Raw genomic sequence first — 22,026 nt, 5'->3', positions numbered from 1 at the left:
CTATAGATAGATGAAGATTCGATGCATGTGTATAAATATCGAAATATATCTAACAATATCCTAATAATTACAAAGTTGTTGGTATAAATTTCTTTTTAGTTTTATGACTTTTTGATACAATAAGTATGAATAACTTAAAATGGTGCAATGTGTTTATGTCTAACTAATGTATAACTTATAACCAAACCGTAAAATATCATAAGCAGGAATACCTGCCAGTTTTCTGGATCCTTGTTGATAGGTATAAGATGAGGTTTACATATTTGGAACGGTTTACAAGTTCGGAACAGCCACTTGAAAACAATCTACAAAGACTGGAATAATGTTTAAACGATCATCATGAATATTGGTAATACTTTCTATACATACAATATAAATCAACAATTGTGCTAAGTATTTTACACATTTTGGATAGTTATTACAATAACTTTGTACCTATTTCATTATTAAATTGATTTTTTTATTAGTTGAAATACATGTTATATTAACAGTACATTAGAGTACAATTTTAGTAGTATTTTCGACACAATTGTTCCTTTCGAGCGCGTATGTTAGGGTGGTATTCCACCTGTCCAATGTGCATTGCGTCTCACTCTCTCACTAAGCAAAATGTGGGATGCAAATAAACATGGGAAAAAGAAATTGGACAAAGCTTTACTTTAAGTAAATTTTTAATTTTTAACAAGCAGAAACGTCTGCGATCGACCCCAACGCACCCAAGACAGTAAATTTTCCACTTTTAAATTTATTCTAAGTTTAAGTAAATTGATAAGATAACTATATTATGGTCGTTATACCTCCGGCATAGCCAAGGCCGCGGTTGAAAGCCACAAATAATGTAAACCTCATAGTTTGCAATACTGTTCCATTTGCTACATATACCATCCATAGGTGCCCCATGTCCTCATGATAACTGCTATTTACATTACAACTATATTTACAGTCCTAGTCATCCCAAGGGGATAACTATGCATATTTACATAATTCTAAAATTCCGATTACTAAAAAAATTACACCTATTCACTGTTAAATTTTTAATGTACATGTAAAATATTCTGTACAATTTTTTTTATTTTTTTTCGGATTTCGAAAATTGGATAATATATTATGTTAACATTATCTACAAATTGTCTATACATGCATTTAATCGTAACAAACATCTATGGGTGAAATGTGGCGACGAGCGAAGCGAGGAGAAGTATGGGAGATGCTTGTTAGAGGTTGCATCTATAGTTACAGAATGAATGTAAATCTTGTAATTGAGAATATAAGATTGAAAAGAAAAAAAGGAATAGATATAGCCAACCAGTTTTCAACAACGCATTAAGTGAAACATAGCTGCCATAGTACACATATTTTAATGCCTGACCAGCCTGACCCATCATATGTCATCCCCAGATATTTTTTTATCATAGTAGTGGAGTGGGTTATGGACTTACATAATAATTGTACAAGTACTGCTAGTTATATGGCATTTGTTCAGGTTTTTTAAAAGTTTTGTATTGCAGTTGTAGAAGCTCCTCGCTTAGCATCAACCGCCATGATACCTCATCAAGTAAAGCCACTGGCTCATAAAACATTGTTTAAAAAAATAAAATTATTTTATTGCTCACGGAACAAACGGCAGTAGACTTAGATAGCGTTACCACAGTAGACGCAGCTTACACAATATACTCCATACAAGGCATAATCAGGTAGATAAAGTTTTGTATGAAGTGAGGTTACTGCTTATGATGCTTCTACTGTGGCTTTGTAGCTCTATGATTATACATTGCGGTAGTTATTTGAAAAATACATTAAATAGAATGTCAAATTACACACTGTTTTTGTTATCAAGTTTCTACAATGTAGTAATATTCATAATAATGTCTTTTTAAGATACTACTGCAATCACATAACTTCTCACAAAGCACACTCAATACTGGCATTACATATTTTGCTTACATTAACCACTGTATCTAGATGTACTTATACACCAAAACACACCTTAAACGGTGCAAAGCTTATATCGGAACCATCCCTCTAATAAATAATGACGGCAACGTCAAATCATAGGTAACAGAGATTCCATCATCAGATACGAGTACTTTCCAAATTTACAAAAAACTTAGTAAAATAAAAAAGGGCGCAAAAATAAAGTCTAAGACATAAATACATCAAAAGGGCAATCATAAGTTGCAGTAAAATCATATCACAAGAGTTGCGCGCAAGCGAATACGTCACTTAAGCTCACTTTTAAACTAAACATGTCCAGAGTATAACACATTCAGTAAAAAAATCTTCAGAGAGTAGGCTAGTACGTTATCTGCACTCAATATGTGGTACCATATTCAAGTTTGTCTGTATACTCGAGTGTGGTATAAATATTGAGTTTGAGAGATGTCGAGTGAGGTGCGGCGCGTAATGGTGAACTAATTTAAAAAGCTAAGCGTAATTTAATACCTGAAATGGAGCGGTTTCCGCCGCGTATTGTATTTTTGAAGTGAAAACTTCTTTAGCGACGCTGTGCATTTTTTGAGGTGGGAAAAAATGTTAAACTCGCGAAGTCGCGACAGGTCACGTGACCGACAGATTCGACAGATTGAAAATTCGTAAGACGGACACGCGACCTGATCGAAAAACTGTTACAATGTCATTGAGTTTTCACTTCTGCCGGCACTCCCGGAGTGCAACCCGTTGTTTTTTTTACAGAATTTTCACATTCACGGTTTTATTTTGATTCGTTTTTAAAAGAACTCGGTAGAAGTAGGAATGAATATAACTATGTTTAGTAAAGTTCACGGAAGCCTCATTTTTCTCATAAGAGAATGACGCGTTTTTCAGCATTTTATTCTCCTAGTTTTGCCGCTACACAATGTAGTTTTAATTTACCGAATGGAGGTCTGCGATCCTGGCCCGCGCACAAGGCTTCTCGATCCAATCGCAGCCCCGTCCGGGCCGTGGGTATTCTGTTCGCTTCGCCACCCTATAGTTACGGTCGGCGTCGCTTGCGTTACCGGTCCACTTTTAAGGCCAACGTGCCACACCTCAAACTTCATCCCGCAAAGTCGTCACTCAATTCGTTCAACATCCCTTCGCACCACATATTTCACTGCACATCACTGGGTTCCCGCACTTGTTTGTCGACACGGGGGCGGTCTTAGCTGGGCCCTATGTGCCTCGGGCAGGTGGCTCGGAACAGGTCGTCGTCTAGCGCCCAGGCCTGGCCGCGCGCGCAGGGCACGTGCGCGCGGGCGCGACATGCGCGCGCGCCGCACGCCAGCCCCGCGCCCGCGCCGCCGCACGCCGTGCACCGCGTGCCGCGGGACGACCACACTGCGCCTGAGTAACACGGGAACAGATCATTACACGACTGAGGCATGCCATTTTAAAATGAAAGAGTACCTTCGATTGTAAGTCGGGAGCTGAATTCCTGGGACTCCTTAAAAGTTATGCTCTTGGCGGTTGGAAATGATCGACACTCCTTTTTATTCTACACCATTCTCTCGACTTCCAAGTAAAACGTGACAGCGACTTTATCCTACACATTTCTGAAGGGAACACCTAAATATTCCGAAATATGTTTTTCCGACTTTCATAATCTCGATTTTCATGATCCCGATTTTTTATATGTCCGAAATATCGAAATTACGACTTTGAAAAGAAGAAACACGAAAGAAGAAAATCACGACTGTGCTATTTCCGAATACTTAAAATCCGATTTTCATATGGACGAAAGTTTAAAGTTCCGATACTTCCGATTTGGAAAAAATTTGAAAATATTTTTTCCGAATTTGTCTATTCCGAAAAATCATTGACCGATCGGAAATAAAGTAATTCGGTATTCAAAAATTCGATCTATTGCAAACTCGGAATAATGAAATTCGTGATTTTCAAAATAAGACTTAAACGCACTTTTTTAAGTCTAACTAACCAAAATCCGAATCGGACCACCCCACTATCCACTTGGTCTTGTCTGTCCTACCCCTAGAGTGTATGTAAAAAGCCGGAGGCGCGGAGGGGAAGCAGCCCTCGGCTGCCGTAGCCAGCCTCAGCCGCTTTGGCTCACATTGTGCTCTGCGCATTGATACGCAAGGGCGAAAGGGCTGCTTTGCCCGTAGCGCCGGAGCAGATGCGGAGCACGAATCGATAAATTCGGTATTAAAAAAATGGGGATATTTAAAATAGGGGTCACGTCAAATATGAATTCAAATTTTCGGAATAATGGCATTTCGGAATTGGTGATTTCAAAAATCGTAAATGTTAAATTCGGTGTTTATCACTATTGGAATTTTTATATTCGGAATTTAAAAATATCGTTTTTTTTTTGCCATTCGGAAATAAACACTTTCGTGATTTTCATCGTTTGTAATTACGACAGTCGGAATTTTGATGGGTCGAGCATTTAAAAAACGGAATAACAAAATTCGATATTCTAAAATTCGGCATTAAATATTTCGGAATTGTGTAGTGTACCCATTTCTGAAGGATATCTAACCTAAAATAACTACTATTTTAGTGTAAACCAATATTGTCAGTAAAAAGACCGCCAAATTAAAACTTTGCATGGCAGGTCAACTCTTCGCTCCAAACATTTTTCGCCTTTATCTACAAAAAAACAAGCAACAACGGTTGCACTCCGGGAGTGCCGATAGAAGTGAAAACTCACCTCACTATGTTACCGACGCCCGGTAACACGATACATACGTTTAGCGGAGGTATTCTATTTATTTATTATATATTATTATCATTCTCAAATAAGATCACACTTTTTCATTGACATGTTTATTTACATACTGCCATGACAACGTCAAATTATTTGAACATAGGTAAAGAGTCTTGAAAAGGTGTCCGTAACATAAATGTCAAATAACATTCAGTTTTTCTTTATTGATTTAAATGCCATTTAAATTATGAGTGGCCACCTTACGGGGCTTACGGTCACGCGATCGCCTTACGCCCCTTACGGTCACGTGATCGCCTTACGCTGTCTCGAGTTTATCATTTTTTCCCCACCTCAAAAAGTGCCCGGCGCCGCTAAAGAAGTTTTCACTTCAAAAATGGCGGATCAAGCTTTGGATCGCATGCTTAATCTCTAATTATTATTTAGAGTATTTTAGAGTTTAGAAAAATATCTACGTTGTCCTAGACCTAGCCCGGGGCACAAGAAGGGGTCATATCCCTTGAGTATACTTACTGGCGAGTCCCCAGAGCCTCGCGCCGGCGGCGAGTAGGCCGGGCGCCCACACCGCACAAGCCTCGTGCAGCCAGGCGGAACCGGCCGCTTCATATTTCCGTCGCGTCGCCTCGTCTAATGCTCTGCAAATAGTAGTCACTGATATAAATGTTTCGTAAATATTGCCATCGCTACATAATTTTACTAGTTTTTTGTCCCGACTTTATCACAAAATGTTCCCTTAGGCAACCAAAACGCACCATCACTAAGAAATTAAACACGTCATATAATTTTAATGCCTTTTAAACATTAAGAAAGTAAATAAAGACCCATACATAATGACATGAATACATCGCGTCGTACCTGTACAGTCGCCATCTGATATATCGGAGCGGCCAAGGTGTTCACAATATCTGAACACTCACTCTAACACCTTGACAATAGAGGCGCAGAGACAAATATCTGAATATTTGTGAGCGCCTATGCCGCTCCGATATATATATCTGATGGCGACTGTACCATGAGCAGGGCCGGATTAACCCTAAGGCAGAATAGGCAACTGCCTATGGGCCCCGCCTCGGCTAGGGGGCCCCGGCGGCCCCGCGCGCGCCAAAAAAAATGTTTGCCAAGTTTGGCATATGGCCAAAATTAAATAATTTTTTATGTTACCTACTTATACCTAATGTCCAATATCAGTTTCTCAGACACACAATCATTAAATGATTATGTAAATTATGTTATTTTATAGCTTTTAAAGTCTGTAAATCGAGCTCGAATTTCAGGCTCCCGAGGGCCTAAAACCTCCTTAATGAAACTTCGGCCCTCCGAGTTACTCTTGTATGACACATATTATTGTTGAGTAACATTTGACGATTGGTTCGTATCAGAGCGCAGCTTTGATTCATTGATTTCAGAAGCTTAGCCTTTTGCCTCGCATGAAAGCTTACCTCGCTGGTTAAGTACGCTTCGGGCTTGTTAAGTATGTGGAGATTGCTGAGCTCGACCTTCAGCTTCACTTTTTGCCTCAATTTTTGGTTCGCCTGCCAAATCTCTTCTTCAGCTTAGCCTTTGGCCTCGCTGCACCAAGCTCGGCCTGCGGTCTCGCTTATTAATACAATGGACATTGGTTGTCATCTGTGATCTAGCTGAGCTTATCCTGAACGGCTTTGACCTCGCATGAAAGCTCACCTCACTGGGTAACTTGGGATTTTTAGGCCTTTTTAACACGCTTTCACAATTTTTTCACAAACCTCTGCGCTCGCGATTTTTATTGCTTTTCCGATTTACCTTGTACTTACATGCTAGTTTGACTGGCTAATGAATAATCATTTAAACACATGTAAAATCTTTATTATTAGGTTAATTTTAATGATGTGGCTCATATGGTCGGACAATCCCTGTTCAGCCTCGCAAAATATTTAACTACTTATTGAAAAAAAAGAGCTCTCCCCACACTGGACGCAAGAAGGAATCGGCAAAAACTAATATAAAAAACCTTTATGTCCACGCAAGAGCGAAAAAAACATTCGGCATGTTCGGATCGGCTCAACCGACCCCTGAAGGTTGAAATTAAAACCGCAAACTTACTTGCTTGTACTGAACAACTGAACTTATGTATGCAGAATTAACTGTACGGGGGCCCCGAGCATTGCACTGCCTAGGGGCCCCGACATGCTTAATCCGGCCCTGACCATGAGAGTGCGTACCTGTACTCGTCGCAGTCGGTGTCTAGGGGGTAGGGCCCGAACAGGTCCCCGAGGCCGGCGGCGTGCGGCCCGCGCTCGCAGAACACGCACAGCCACGTCGCGTCCGGCGTCGTCGCGTCGTACCTGTACAAACATGACCATTAGAACGGTGTCGTCGGTTTTATTGAAAAGGGAACAGTTTTTGCAAATATTCAATAACGCTTAACTGATCATGTTCGCTATAGTTTTCATTAGAAGTCTTTACTAAGTTTTACTTTCACCATTTTTTTTGGACACATGGTTCAAAAGTTAGCGAAGGGTCGGAGGTGGACCCAATTTTTCTTTACTTTCGCAGCAATTATTTCCGAAAGAATTATCTTTACAAAAAAATGTTCTGGAAGACCCCTATCCAACGATAACCCCACACTGTAAAGCGGGATTCCACCAGTGTGCTTCTAGTTTTTATTTTACCACTATGTCTGCATGATTGATTTTTATATCCATGCCAAATTACAGCTTTCTAGCAAACGATCACGAAGAAAACCTGCGTATGAAAAGGCAGACAGACGGACATAGCGAAACTATAAGGAACCCAAAAAATAGCAGGGTACGGAACATGAGTGTGTACCTTAAGCCGAGCGTGCTGCAGTGCAGGCCGCGCGTGCGCAGCCCGTTGCGGAACTCGTCCTTGCGCCGCGCGGGCTCCTCGTCCTCGCCCGTGGCCGCGTTGATCACCGACACCGACAGCGGCGAGTCGCGCGGACCGCGGATCTGGGGAAACGACCATACGACATATCAACATTGGTTAGTCTAAACCATAGAGAAAAAAATACATCTAGCATCGAGTAGCGGAACTATCAGTACTGCTACTTGACAATAGATGTAGCCACCGACCGGAAAGTCTTATGCTGTTAAAGCTTTGGATTCCTCCGAAAACGGTGCCGTCATATTACGGCCGCTATATAGCGTTGACTGACGTCACTAGAACTTTGTCTATGTAAACAAGATGGCGCGGTTTCCTAGACAGCGTTACGTTACGTTGACTGTCAACGTAACGTAAGATGACGGCCGTCATGACGGTGTCGATAGTTTCGTGAACGTTTTATTAGATAGCGGTGACGCCATTTTGAATAAATGACACGAGATTTGAATAAATGATTCCGTACTACGATTATTTTCCTCTTCTGATGATATTTCATCCTCCAAGTAAATTATAGATGATCAAGCAAATTTTGTCAGTAGGAAAAGGCGCAAAATTCAAATTTTCTATGGGACGTTATCCCATCGCGCCTACATTTTTCAAATTTGCCGCTTTGACCTTGGTGGATGACGGTGTGTTATGACGCCGTGGTACTTTCCACATGTCGCCACCGTAAAGACGGCTGTCTTTTGCGACCGCTATATGACGGCCGTCATATGACGGCACCGTTTTTGGAGGAATCCAAAGCTTTAGACTTTCCGGTCGGTGCTACATCTATTGTCAAGTAGCAGTACTGATAGTTCCGCTACTCGATGCTAGATGTAGACACTGAAATTAATAGTCTGAACTGATGTATGGAGTGAGCACTCTATGTATTTCTTTCTCTATGGTCTAAACTAAACTCCCGCAAATTAATTTTGTATTAAGCAGAAACGTCTGCGAACGATGCTATTAAGCTTCGAAATAAATTAAGAGTGGAAAAATTCACTGTCTTGGGTGGGACTTAAACTCACGACCACTGGATCACTAGTACAGTGCTCTGCCATCTGAGCTACCAACACCGTACCCAATTCAGCGAATATTTCGCGCGAGTCGAATTACAAAAAAAAAACCTATAATAATAGTATTAAAAAAAACACAAAGATACAAAAACTATAATTATTTAGAGGTGTAAATGTCTCGTGTCATAGTTAATCAAATTATCCTTAGAGATTTATAGGGTCTCCAAGAGTCAAAATCCTGTATACCTAATTAAAACATTCATTAAGAGAGAAAAGAGAGAGTTGTTATCCCTTACGCCGCGTGGTCCGATCGGCTTGTCCGATCAATCGGACTACGATTTTTTTTTCCTGTTGGCTCGATTGATCGAACTCTAAAGTTCTCGTAGCCCGATTATCGAATTATTAGGAAAATTGATTTCCTTGTAGTCGGAACGATCGGACCACAGGGACATTTTTTTTCCTGTTAAAGCGATTGATCGGACTATTTTTATAGAAACTGTTTTGTTAAGTCCAGCTAAAAATACATGAAGGCTATCTCATCTTAGCTTAGGTACTAGAAACTGGCATGAGATAATCTTTTCTAGGTATATTGTCTCCGATACGACGTTAGTTCAAAATGTCAATATCTGACGTCAAAGCCATTTATTAATCTCCTAGAAATGGAGGAAAAGCCTTAGTAAGGTTTATTCGGGTAATTCCGAAAATCGGGTAATTCCGAAAATCATTGTAAAATCACTCATATTCTGTTGTAGTAAGAGTCAGCTTTCAAGGATCGGTCGAACCACCAGGAAGAATAAAATTTGTGTAATCGTATTAAGAGGATTTTACAAAGTCTCGTGGCTCGATCGATCGAACTAGATGAACTTATAAAATCCCGTTAATCCGATAGTAGGACTACAAGACTTCAATAAGTACTTATCGTCCGATCAATCGAGCCAACAGGAAAAAAAAAATTCGTAGTCCGATTGATCGGACAAGCCGATCGGACCACGCGGCGTAAGGGGTTGTTGTATATTGTGTCTTTATGGCGGCATAATGAAAATGTAATAAAAGTGTACCTGCACGTAGGGCCCCCTGGAGCGTCCGGAGCTCGCGTTGCTACCGGAATCGTACGCGTCCTTGTCCTTGGGCTTCCGGCCCGGCTTCTTTTTGTCGCCAGTGTCGGCGCGGGCGGCGCGCCGCGCGGCCTTTCTCTCGCCCTTGGTGGGCGCGGATTTTCGCCGCTTGCGCGCTTTCGTGGTTTGAGGTTTCTCTTTCTCTACTGGTTGGTCGCCTGGAATTGAAAGTGTATGGTTTTCAACCGATTCTCTGCCTTTAAAAAGCCAGCCTTGTTTCAAATCAGGTGGGTTGGACGAAATCATTGGCTTAGCTTTAACGCCACCACTTCGTACACGCTTTGTCCACTACCGAAGCAGAATACATTGCAGTTTGGTTCATCTTACATACAAGTTTTTTTACAGGTAGTAAGTTTCGCAAACTCAACTACTTTAATACTAAAGGATACTTTCAATCCATTGCAACTGGTTTCACTTTATTATACTAGCCTCCTCGATCCCCGCAATAGTTATTTGTACAACAAGAGATCAAAGTTTCATATTTCTTCGAGTGCTTATTTTGAGTCCAGTGCAAGCGAAAGATTCTATACTAGATTCACGAGTGTAGCGAGTGAATCTAATTTAGAATCTTGAGCGTAGTAAGACTTTGACCTCGTGTAGTTCACAAAACTTTTCACCTCAGCAGTGAGAACATATTAGAGAACCCGAAAAATGTATTCCTTCTTCATCACTTACCTCTATTCACTCATGTTTTCTTAAGATATACCAATAATTAAGTTTTCACCTCAGCAGCTCGAACAAGGGTACTTTGCTACTTAAAAATAGTGAGCAAAATCGCGTTTTGCTCATTTTGTCTCACTCAGTGAGCAAAATGCGATTTTGCTCACTGTTTTTAAGTAGCAAAGTACCCTTGTTCGAGCTGCTGAGGTGAAAACATCTTTTCCAGCCGATTCTCAACCCGGCAAACCGGCACCGGGTGCATCAGGCTGCGCCAGTTTAAGGCTTCGTCACACGGGCGCGTTTTCCGGGCGGCGCTTTTACTTTTACATATAAAACGCTTAGCAGAGAGCGCGGATTGAGCCGGGTCGACGGGGCCAGCCGGCTCGGAAGGTGATGCTACAGGGACGTCGGGGCGAGGCGGGGAGCTACCCCCTCTGCCACTCATACGGTAGTTTTACTCCATCTTCGAGTCAATCCCGTGCCGTGATTGGTCCGTGTCTTTGAACGGACCAATCACGGCACGGGATTCGCTCACCTCGTCCCCCCGCACCCCCGTATTTTTGGCAGCATCGGTTTCATGAAATAATTGCTCTAAACTCAGTCTAGAGGATTCCTAGTCTATGGGAGTAACATACCCTCCTGATTAACCGGCGCCTCCTCGATCCCCGCGAACATCTTCTCGAGCTGGTTCTCGACCTCCACAAAGCTGGCGGCGCTGGGCTCGGCGGGTCGCTCGGGCTCGGCGGGCTGCTCGGGCTCGGCGGGCTTGGCCTCGGAGGGGGACTCCACGGGCACGTTGGAGGCCGAGGGCGAGGTGCGCGCGGCGCGCCGGCGCGGCGCCGCCGCCGCCGACTCCCCCGCCGGCGGGGAAGGCGCCGCCGCCGCCAAGGGGGCGGGCAAGGGCAAGGGTTCCGCCGGGGGCTCTTCCACCTGCTGGTATTTCCAAATATTACTCATTTTAAAATGGCTGTCTCGCGTCCCAATAGGGATGATGACACATGTTGAATTTTATAACAAAATCTAGTAAAATAGATAGCGAACGAGCAATTTATCACAATAATGTGGATGTTAAAATAAAATATTGAAAAATTACAAAATGACAGGACCTGAAAGTTTCAAAATTTAAGTTTTATTTTTTTAACTTCCAAAAACGATAAAAGTAAGGGTACCATTCGATTCCTTACATTTCATGCAATAAAATATTGTATAGCAACTATATACATAAACGTAATATTTCACCGACAAAAACGCAATTTTCTTGTTTTGTCCATACTACAAGATGGGCGATGACGTCACGGCCCTTGGCAGTTTTGTATAGGGCGTTTCGCGAGTGAAGTGCGACTGTCGGCCTTTGACTACAATTTCTGACTTTTGTGTTACTTTAATGCAATGGGTCCCATATAGACATTTGATCCTAAAAACAAACCCGATCGATTGATACCATAAAAAAAAAATTGTCATGTAGCCTATTGACTGTGGTTAAAACGGAGCCTGTTCTTTCCGTGTTAAATTTAACTGATCACAAAATTGTAAGTCTTTCACATGGTGGTTGTATAGACGAACTTCGACAAAAATTTACACTATAAATTTACTTTGACGTAAATGAAACCGCAGCTAGATAATCCATATAGATGAAACCGACCTGCGGAACCTTCGGCGGGGAGTTGGGGGCTTCATCCGGCCTGTGTTCCGTATCGCTCGCGAGCACGCTCTTTAGCTTGTCGATGGTAACGGGCGGTTCGATGGGTTTTTCCGGTTCCTTCGGCGCGGGCTCCTCCACCTGACCGTTGATTCTTTATTAGCTTAAGGTTTTGAAGTAATTTTAATTAAAAATAGGATTAACCTTGTAACTAGGTAAATAAGTAAATAGTTATTTCAGTGAAATACTTTGGTATAAACATATAAAGACTATAAAGTGCATTTATGTGCGGCTTTAAAGCGAGAAAGTTTCAAGGTTTATGTTTTGGAATAGGTACTAAAAAATCGTATATAGGGGCGTTTTTTTTTGTTGTCCCAAACACTGTTTTTTCAAATTTGGGATTTTTAATGTTATTTCTATTCAGAATCACGACCTCTTTCTATCCTAATAGGGAGAAAAAAAGCGTCCCAAAATTTCCATACATTTTTCGATCTTTCCATTATGCGACCACCATACAAAGTCTATGAAAAGTGGTGACGAAATGGAATTAAAAACCTTAGGACACTTTTTTTCTCCTATTAGAATAGAAAGAGCTCGTGATTCTGAGTAGAAATAACATAAAAAAATCCCAAATTTGAAAAAAAAAAGTGTTTGGGACAACAAAAAAAAAACGCCCTTAGATATTTAGAGTTTGTGCGGAAAGAGAAGAGTTATAGATTGTATTGGATCCCATACATTTCACATCTGTTCTTTTTAGGGTTCCGTACCCAAAGGGTAAAAACGGGACCCTATTACTAAGACTCCGCTGTCCGTCCGTCCGTCCGTCTGTCACCAGGCTGTATCTCACGAACCGTGATAGCTAGACAGTTGAAATTTTCACAGATGATGTATTTCTGTTGCCGCTATAACAACAAATACTAAAAACAGAATAAAATAAACATTTAAGTGGGGCTCCCATACAACAAACGTGATTTTTGACCGAGGTTAAGCAACGTCGGGCGGGGTCAGTACTTGGATGGGTGACTGTTTTTTTGCTTGTTTTGCTCTATTTTTTGTTGATGGTGCGGAACCCTCCGTGCGCGGGTCCGACTCGCACTTGGCCGGTTTTTTTTCGCACAGACTTTACTTAGAAGTACTTCAAACAACAACAATCTCACCTTTTGGTCTGTGCTGGCGATCATGGCGGCGATGTCGTCGATGGTCTCCGCGGAGCCGGAGCGCGTTTTTCTCCGCACCGGGGGCTCCGGCGGCGGGCGGGGCGGCGACGCGCCGTTCAGCGGCGGCGGCGGCGGCGCGGGCACGCGCACCACGCGCTCCGGCTTCCTCTTGCGCTTGGCGGCGGGGGCGGAGTCGGCCGAGTCCTCGGAGGATGGCGGCGAGGGGGTGGAGGCGGCGCGCGACGTGACGATGACGCTGTGCGGCGCGGGGGCGAGGCGCTCGAGCAGCTCGTCGACGCGGTGGTGGCGCGGCGCGCGCGCCAGCAGCGAGTTGATGGTGGGCGCGTCGCGCACGGACAGCGCGGCGCCGTTGCGCGCGCCCAGCGACAGGTCCACGCCGCGCCCGTACAGCCCCGCCAGCGCCTCCGCGCCGCGCATCGCTTTGTCTGGAACTACGACCCGAACATCATTTTAAATACAAAAAAATGCATTCTAGTTTAAGGATAACCTTTCTGTGAGTAGAAACTTCATTTTTAGGGTTCCGTACCCAAAGGGTAAAAACGGGACCCTATTACTAAGACTCCGCTGTCCATCCGTCCGTCCGTCCGTCCGTCCGTCCGTCTGTCACCAGGCTGTATCTCACGAACCGTGATAGCTAGACAGTTGAAATTTTCACAGATGATGTATTTCTGTTGCCGCTATAACAACAAATACTAAAAACAGAATAAATTAAAGATTTAAGTGGGGCTCCCATACAACAAACGTGATTTTTGACCGAAGTTAAGCAACGTCGGGCGGGGTCAGTACTGAGATGGATGACCGTTTTTTTGCTGTTTTGCTCTATTTTTTGTTGATGGTGCGGAACCCTCCGTGCGCGAGTCCGACTCGCACTTGGCCGGTTTTTTATTAAGAATTTGAGGCCGACGCCCGCGCTCTGCCGGTCCATTTTCCGACTTCCTGATGGAGATTAAGCTAATTTTACGATTTCACTTACATATTTTTAATCTCTCGCGCGACATGTTCCAACGATCCTAAATCTCAATTCGAACAAAGCAGACCATAAGAAACGGTCCCGGGAGCCACACGCCGCGTACTGTTGGAGATAGTCTTGCGCTGTCGTAGGCGAACACGGTGGCAAGTTTGGATTCCTAATGCAACTTTGAAACTAAAAGTAACATAAGTGATCAAAACTGGACGTATCTTTGTTAAACCGTAACATTAAAAAGGAAAATTATACTGACCAAATTTAATAAATCCGAATACTATCGGTTGCCTCCCCCATGATAAACAAAACAGCAGAGTAAGAATGTATTAACAAAACTAAAACGACATCACTACATAGTATAAAACAAAATCGCTTCCCCCTGACTGTCTGTCCCTATGTATACTTAGATCTTTACAACTATTATTTTTAATAGACAGAATGATTCAAGAGAAAGGTGTATGTATAATTTGTTAACCCGTGCGAAGCCGGGGCGGGTCGCTAGTCATTATTATAAAATTCAAATGGGTACATACCTCTCCCTGGTCCAAGGTGTGCGTACAAGTCGACCGGAGGCAACGCGGCGCCCGCTTTCACGTCGCCAGGTGACGGAGTGTGTCTGCACGATAAAATAATAGTTTAATTATATTCAACAGCATCCGTTAATTAAAACAAAAAAAAAACACAAATTGCCAATGTACGAAAAGAAAAACAAAGAAACTAAACTAGATGAATGTCAAACATAGTGTACCGAATTTTGTGTGCTATAGGCAAAGTTAATTGCCGTTCCAGCCAATTTGCGTACAGTGAATAATCCTTTACCGTCGCATTTTCATGGAAACGCATGAACAGTATAAAAATTCTCAGTACAAAAAGTACTGGGGTTAACTGAAGTAGCATGACATGAACGGTTCCCAGAAAATACGATGGCAAAGGATTGATCACTACATCTGTAAGTAGTTGTTCCTCTGCAATCTACTGTGTCATGTCATGATGACTGACCAAACAATTAATAAAAAATCCATACCTGAGTAGATGCTTGTCGGGCGGTGTGGGCGTGTGGCGATACAGCTCCGGCGGCGTAGCCGTGTGCCGGAACACCGAGTTGCCCGCGCCCTTCATGGCCTGCAACATGAGCGCCTTTTAAGGGATAAATATTGTGCACAGACAATAATTCACTCTGTAGTAAAGACGAATAAATAAAGCAGTAAAATTAATACATAAAGTACGTAAATACGCTCACAAAGTATGATTATTAGGAAGGTCGACCACCTGACCAAACAGATACAGCTGTAAGAATACAAACTTCTCTTGGATTACCAGTGCTAATTAGTATTTGACGATGTACTTAGATATTATAAATTGGTTCAAGTTGGCTTATAGTCGCGTATAACACGTAGTGTATCCGTTCTCACCTGCAGCGGATCAGGGGGTGAGGGCTGCGGCACGTGGTAGAGGTGCGGCGGGGGGGTGGGCGTGTGCCACGTCACGCCGCGCTCGGAGGCCATGTGGGCCTGCGGCGCGCGCGCCAGCAGGTTCGCCATCTGCAACTGAATAGTGATGTTCTTAATAAGAGTTTTATTGGTGCTGAACTCTGGGCTAGCATCCTCAGCAAAATTAATCTTTTTGGTCCCAGGGGTCTCAATTTGCCAGCCAAAATAAGACCTTGAAGTTTAAAACACAAAAAATGAATAAGTGCCCCATAAACTGCCACCCCGTTGGCTTCCTCATCTCAAAAATCTATTCTGAACTTTTAACAAGCAACTAGCCATTCCAAATTCATAGACAAAACAACGGCTTTTGGGTCCAGGTTTAAACTTCTCCATAAGATGATTAGTTTTTTTCATGTTATTTGTCCCTATAGTTCGTTTTTTTAGCATTAGTAATAAGGTAAACAATCTTGATGTGTCTTTTAATTGAAAAACACATTTTAAAAATAAGTTACGGCAAATATGTAACAATTATGAATCTAATACAATCATTTATATTCTTCTGCTTTCATAAGTAATAGTTTTTAATTTTTAAAAAGCGTTTTTCAATTAAAAGACTTGTCAAGATCGCTTACCTTCTTGCAAGTTCTTTCTAATGCTAAAAAAAACGAACTATAGCAAGGTCTGTAGTCCTTTTTCCATTAATTTAGCTTGTTTTTGTCTCATACCCATTGGGGTATTGCTACCTTCTAACCCAAATCAGAAAATAAATTTGACATTTACACTATGAACCAATAAACAGAAGCTGACATTTCTGACATGCTGCCATCTGACATCATGTGTATGACACTAACCATAACTTATTTTATTATTTATTTAAATTGCCATTGAATAATCTAAATAAAAGCCTTGGTAAATTGAAAGTTTTGAAAGGCAACTGAAGGAGTGATAGATAATTAGTTAATTACTCACTTCAAAACTAAATTATACACTAGTGGAGCAACTATAATTACAGACAAACTTCTTTTGAAGCAATTAACCCTGTAATTTGAATGTAATTACTGAAACTGTGAAACTGGTTGTCATATCTACTTTACTTTTATGGTACACAATGTCATTGGTATTCTCAAGGTCAAAGGTCAACAATTCTAAAAACCCCAAACACAATTAGGTTTCGTTGTTTTATCACAGAGTTCCTATGGCCACCTCCTGTCTCCATCATTAGATCAGTTTGATGGTATGGTTTGCATTGTCACTCAACTTACATATGTATGCAAATTTTCAGCTTCATTGGAAGTTTGGAAGTGAGTCAAATTTAACTTGGAAGATTTGACCCGTACAAACATAGTTACATTGCAAGTTAAATAAAAGCTTATAATAAAACAAACTATTCATTACAAAGCCTTGGGATGTCGCAGCATTGCTCAGGAGCACAAATGCTTATCTTTTTTTATGTACCAGAGTTGTAAAAACTACAGGATTTTAAAATTAGAAACTTTATAACAAACACAGGCCAGCATTACAATTCCCAAGGTATCATAGTTATGTTGTCATTGTTTGTTCGTAAGATTTTACAGACCAAATTATCATACATACCTACAAGTATACTTATGGCTATAATATAGTTACGATGAAAGTATGACTTAACATTTTTATTTCATAGACTTGAAAATAAGCATACAAATAATAGAATATTGTGTATTTTATTAATATATGCTGTCTGTCACTAAATAAAGCGGGGGATTTCCCTTTTGACAATAAAATACAATTAATATATTGATAAAGTAGACTAGCATGAATATTAGCATGTTCACAATCACAGGTTCTGTTCTCAATGAAAATTATTTGTTGATAATTTGCAAGTTAGATAAAAATAGTGACTAATATGACCTTAGGCTGTTGACACACAAATGAGCGGATCAGCTGACATGCACATGTGCGCTGATTACATGGGGAGCTAATGTTAGGTACTATTTAATTTTACCAACAAGCAACATTTCTAATGTGAATAGATGTGAGATGGACTTGAAAGAGTTCATTTAGTAATAACATAAATTTCAGATCACATAAACATTCAAAGAATTTCCAAATATGTGATTATAGAACGATTTTTTACTTAAACTGTGTTAGGGTGTCAGATAAGCTTCATCAATTCATTGATAAGACTATAAAGAGCATTGTTTTAAATCAAGCAATGTCCTACAAAATAAATTATTCTAACAAGAGTAGGGAACTAGGTTAAGAATGCTTGTGGGACAACAAAACAAGAATATGAAGTACCACCTGCAGGGGGCTCCAGCTAGAGCCCAGTTGCGACTGCCGCCCGTTGGGGTTGTGCTGCGAGCCGGACATGGCGGTTCTCGACGCGAGTCCAGCTGAGTCCCACAACAAACACCCTCTCAGTCCACCATAATGATGCCGGCAATTTTCAAGCCTTCGCCCGCGTAACTCTTCTCCCTTACGACGTGTGCAGATCCTTCTGAAACGTTCCCATGCGAACACATTAATTTTTCACCGCCACCGCACAGCCTATCACTATACCGAAACACCGACAACACTCTCACGGGAGTAAACAGCACTTGTATCAAAGAAAACCAGATTTATTTCGCGTGTGGAATGGTGTTCAAGGGTCTGATGCTCACTTCGCGTGACATTTTGAACGCATTTACAATTCGAAATTAAGCACTTGTGCGGCAATTTAAGACTTGAAAGAGGTGTATGGAATGTTGACTAATGTGTCTTACCGAGTTTAACTTTGTATTTTGCCGAGAACTATCACAAATTAAACAAATTTCGACAAAATGCTGTAAAATCACTTCCAACAATGGTGGCCGATTGGCGAATTTTTGAAAGAAACTCCATCTAGTGACAAAATTCTGAGACGTGTCGGTAAAGCAGTTTAACGGAAGCATGTCTTCGTATTGTCTATGCTTATAGAAAAAACCGTAACTTTACACAATAAAGTAAAATTTTTATTAATTGAATAAACTTTAGTGGTATTGAAGATTGTAATTATTTTTGTAGCAATCATTAATAAATAACTGATATTCCGTAGTCAACGCGTCATTGGATACATTTTACGGTTTTTACAACACGTTTTAATTCTGGCAACATTCGTTGCTATAGCGACGTTTGTTTTGGTTTTGTTTTCCTGTCAACTCAAGTTTACTCGGTGTACGCGGAAACTCTGAACGCGAAATTATCACTTCGTGAATTTATAAATGAAAGAAATCGAAATCACCAAGTTTCTCGTGTCGTTCACGGGTCAAATTGAAAATGTGGTGTTCCCGGCGGGTGTATTCGACGAGTTGTTGTATATTCAATATGAGGCTGTATGGGGCCCCGATTGGAGTCCGGTGTCGGGTTTAACATCAGGGAATAGTCAGATGGCTCGTTCAGGAGCCAATCCTGAAAGAGTAGTCTTTAATATGCCTTTGGAGATGGTTTTCAGCAGCACAAATGTGTCAGGATGTAAGTTGCGCTATGCATAAATATTAAAATCCATCTCAACGCCATCGGATAAGCAAAGTATTATTTTGGTATTAATTAATATGGATTTCCGCAAAGTAACGCCTGCAATTCTATTCATTACGGTACGAATTGTTATTGAACTTGCAGAAAAATGCAAGTAGGATTACATAGGTACTAAACAGGTATTAAGTCAAAGATTAAACACATCATTCTGCCGTTTTAATTTTTTATTGATATTTTGACTTCCCTTGAACTCCCAAACAGGGCCCCAACTGGTGATCACAGTCCGCGCACAGAACACGATAGGCGGGGACACTCTGCGCGGCTACGCGTTAGTTCCGCTGCCGGCCACCGCGGGCGCGCGGGTGTGTGCGGCGCCACTGCTGCGCCCTCTGGCCGCGACCATGCTGGGCGAGTGGCTCGCCTGGCTCACTGGCAGGCATCCTGAACTCGCAGAGCCGAGGATGCTGGCTTCTGGAAAAGAGAATTATTGTAAGTACCTACATTATAAAAACCTACACTGGTTTGTTGAGCGTTGGACTAGCCCGCGCTCTGGTACCAATTAGAATTACACGACCCTTTTTTCGCAGGTATGTGCGGTTTTACTTAACACAATAGACAAAGGAGTAGCCGTTCGGGGCCAGCTTCAAATCTACGGACTATACGCGGTTATCACGTTAATGCAGATCCTCACGCCGCTTCGGTGTGTGTAAGCCAGATAATGGCTATTTTCACCCCTGACCTATACAATACAATACAATACAATACAATACTCTTTATTGCACACCTCACCAAACTCGTAGTTTACCTATCGTACGTGGTTTCAGGTCATGTCTTCTAAAGGCCTCTGGCTGGGCCTTTGTCACTACGGATCCCTTTTGTACAACAAATTTCGTTATCTGCGTTCTATCGCTTTTGTCTATTCGAGCGATAGAGAGGCAGAGAAAGTAATTTCGATTTTCAGTTTTCGTGTTAGGACCTCCTGGCATAATCTGTGCTCTGGCTTTAAAATAACGGGTATTTTAACAAGGAAAATAGACAAATAATGTACATCTTTTACTAATTGAATAGAACCTCAATCTAAAGAAATATAATTAAGTAGCAAAATTATTTTACTATTTTCTTAGACACTTTTTCCTTAAGGAAAAGTTATTTTGTAGTTTACATTGTACTTAAGTAGGTATACTTCGTTTTTTTATCATCAGAAAAAGTAACCAGTGTCGTATTGTAACATGTCAATACCATGCGCGGAAAATAATAATCTATGATTTTTCTGGTTTACCTCGACGACGCAATTTTAAGTAGAATAAAAGGAAAAAGTTACGATATTATTATAACGCCTTATCTAACTACTTACATTGTCGCCATTTGTATATTTCCTAGTCTAGGAATATCACATAAAAAACAGTGTAAGCACATTCATTCACTACCATTACAGAAGAATTTCCAAAAAGCTGGAAAATTTTAGGTAAAAGACACAAGAAACAAAAGAAACTTTCATTTTACGCGTACTTACAACCTCTTTGGTGTTGCGGGTGTTCATGGGCAACGGTAATCTCTTACCATAAAGCGATTCGTCTGCTCGTTTGCATCCTAATCGACTTTCATACAAAAATATCAACCTTAAACCATCCTTAAGTGCTATCCTTAGACGGTCCATACATTTTTCTCGAGTACACAGTCTCGCTCGATACAAACTTGCGAAATTTCCACATTGAAAATTTCCGCTAACTTCTCATATTTTTGTATGGAGATCGAGATGTTCCATTTCGAAAATGAAAGTTTCCTTTTAAAAGTTTAATTTTTAATGAATTTTCCGAGAACTTTTCCATATTTTTTTTGCCAATTTTCGCATCTGTATTATATTCAAGGAGATACTAGTGATTGTGTAGATACAGATTCAATTTTATTCACAATTTTATCAGATAATTATAATCAATTGTTTCAGTGTTAAGAACAGAGTCGTATGGGACCGTAGAGGTGCGCACGTCCATGGTCTCCAAGGACTTCAGGCGGCTTGGCTACGACAACCAACCATCGTCTAACGAGACATAATAAAATAACTCCTAATATTTTTAGGCAAGTTTGTGAATGACATTAACCTTTTGGACGCCAATGACCGATATATCCGCACCGTAGGTTCAACGCCAAAGACCGATTAATCGGTCACAGAGAAACATCGACCTAAGTGCATATACATAAAGTTCAACTTCAGTTTTGACACTTCAATGATGTGGCGTCTGAGTGACAGCTTTTGTGTTTGACACGGCGTGGAAAAGGTTAATTATTTTGGTGTATATGTAGGTACCTAGTCTAGTAAGGGCCAGTTGCACCAATCATACTCAAACGTAAACCAGCCATCATTCCGTAGAAATCTGTTACCATTTTCATATCGAATGTAATTATGGTTTGGTGTGATCTGCTCTGTGTAAGTTGTGGAATAAATTGACGTTTTAAATAGTTTTCGCGTGCTTATATTCGTTAATTTTCCAGTCTTTTCATTTTTAGCTTCTGTAGTTACTTATTAAATCTCGGCGTAATACTTATCTACCTCCTTTTCTTTAGTGCTTGTGCGACAGAGAAAAAAGAAGTCACGGACATGACTGATGCCTAATGATGAATGCCGTCCTGTCAGTTTTGTAAGTGCGTTGACAGTAACCCAGTAGTGTGCGTGATCTCGTATCAGCACTACCCGTTCATGGTTGTAAGTTATTGGTTTCCTGCTACCCAAAGGTTGTCTGGAAGAGATCGCTTTTGAGCGATAAGACCGCCTGTTGTTACCTAATGTAATGTCTGTTCTTTTTCTGTATTCTTTTTCATTATGTGGTGCACGATAAAGAATATATTATTACTAGCTGTTGCCCGCGACTTCGTACGCGTGGATTTGTATATTGGTGGTTATATATTCTACATTAGCTTAGAACATTATGAAGCAAAATATTGCAGTAGGACGGTTAATCATTTGTTAATTATTAATATTATACAATGCATGAGACTTGTCTTTCACAACCTACGAAGTTTCTAGCCCCTA

At 41.2% G+C, this 22,026-nt stretch overlaps 2 protein-coding genes across 2 annotated transcripts; one reads left to right on the top strand and one right to left on the bottom strand.

Moving 5' to 3' along the window:
• Positions 1-3,139: 3,139 nt before the first annotated feature.
• Positions 3,140-18,490, bottom strand: LOC134650817 (uncharacterized protein CG5098-like). Its single transcript, XM_063505751.1, has 13 exons — positions 18,269-18,490; positions 17,805-18,003; positions 15,510-15,644; positions 15,122-15,219; positions 14,631-14,713; positions 13,113-13,558; positions 11,959-12,096; positions 10,952-11,249; positions 9,600-9,814; positions 7,469-7,611; positions 6,862-6,984; positions 5,177-5,298; positions 3,140-3,321 (listed from the first exon to the last, which is right to left on the bottom strand). Exons 2-13 carry the CDS (start codon positions 17,874-17,876, stop codon positions 3,140-3,142), a joined length of 2,055 nt encoding a protein of 684 aa, XP_063361821.1. The 5' UTR covers positions 17,877-18,003; positions 18,269-18,490.
• Positions 18,491-18,675: 185 nt separating this feature from the next.
• LOC134650978 (B9 domain-containing protein 1) lies at positions 18,676-21,050 on the top strand. The gene is made up of 3 exons (XM_063505944.1): positions 18,676-18,995; positions 19,260-19,487; positions 20,944-21,050. The coding sequence occupies exons 1-3, from the start codon at positions 18,746-18,748 to the stop codon at positions 21,048-21,050; spliced, it is 585 nt and encodes a 194-aa protein (XP_063362014.1). The 5' UTR covers positions 18,676-18,745.
• The last annotated feature ends 976 nt before the right edge of the window (positions 21,051-22,026 follow it).

This window comes from Cydia amplana, chromosome 9 (genome assembly GCF_948474715.1).
Source record: "Cydia amplana chromosome 9, ilCydAmpl1.1, whole genome shotgun sequence".
Lineage (NCBI taxonomy): Eukaryota > Metazoa > Arthropoda > Insecta > Lepidoptera > Tortricidae > Cydia > Cydia amplana.
The sequence above is the reverse complement of the archived record's forward strand: the minus strand, read 5'-3'. Positions and strand labels throughout refer to the sequence as shown.

Excerpts from the sequence above, each read along its gene's own strand:
- LOC134650978 (XM_063505944.1), top strand. The coding sequence starts at position 18,746 with ATGAAAGAAATCGAAATCACCAAGTTTCTCGTGTCGTTCACGGGTCAA. Across the intron at positions 18,996-19,259 it reads CAGCACAAATGTGTCAGGAT|GGCCCCAACTGGTGATCACA; the intron begins GTAAGTTGCGCT and ends ACTCCCAAACAG. Across the intron at positions 19,488-20,943 it reads TTCTGGAAAAGAGAATTATT|TGTTAAGAACAGAGTCGTAT; the intron begins GTAAGTACCTAC and ends CAATTGTTTCAG.
- LOC134650817 (XM_063505751.1), bottom strand. The coding sequence starts at position 17,876 with ATGTCCGGCTCGCAGCACAACCCCAACGGGCGGCAGTCGCAACTGGGC. Across the intron at positions 7,612-9,599 it reads CCAGGGGGCCCTACGTGCAG|ATCCGCGGTCCGCGCGACTC; the intron begins GTACACTTTTAT and ends TCGTTTCCCCAG. Across the intron at positions 3,322-5,176 it reads GAGGCTCTGGGGACTCGCCA|GCGCAGTGTGGTCGTCCCGC; the intron begins GTAAGTATACTC and ends CGTGTTACTCAG.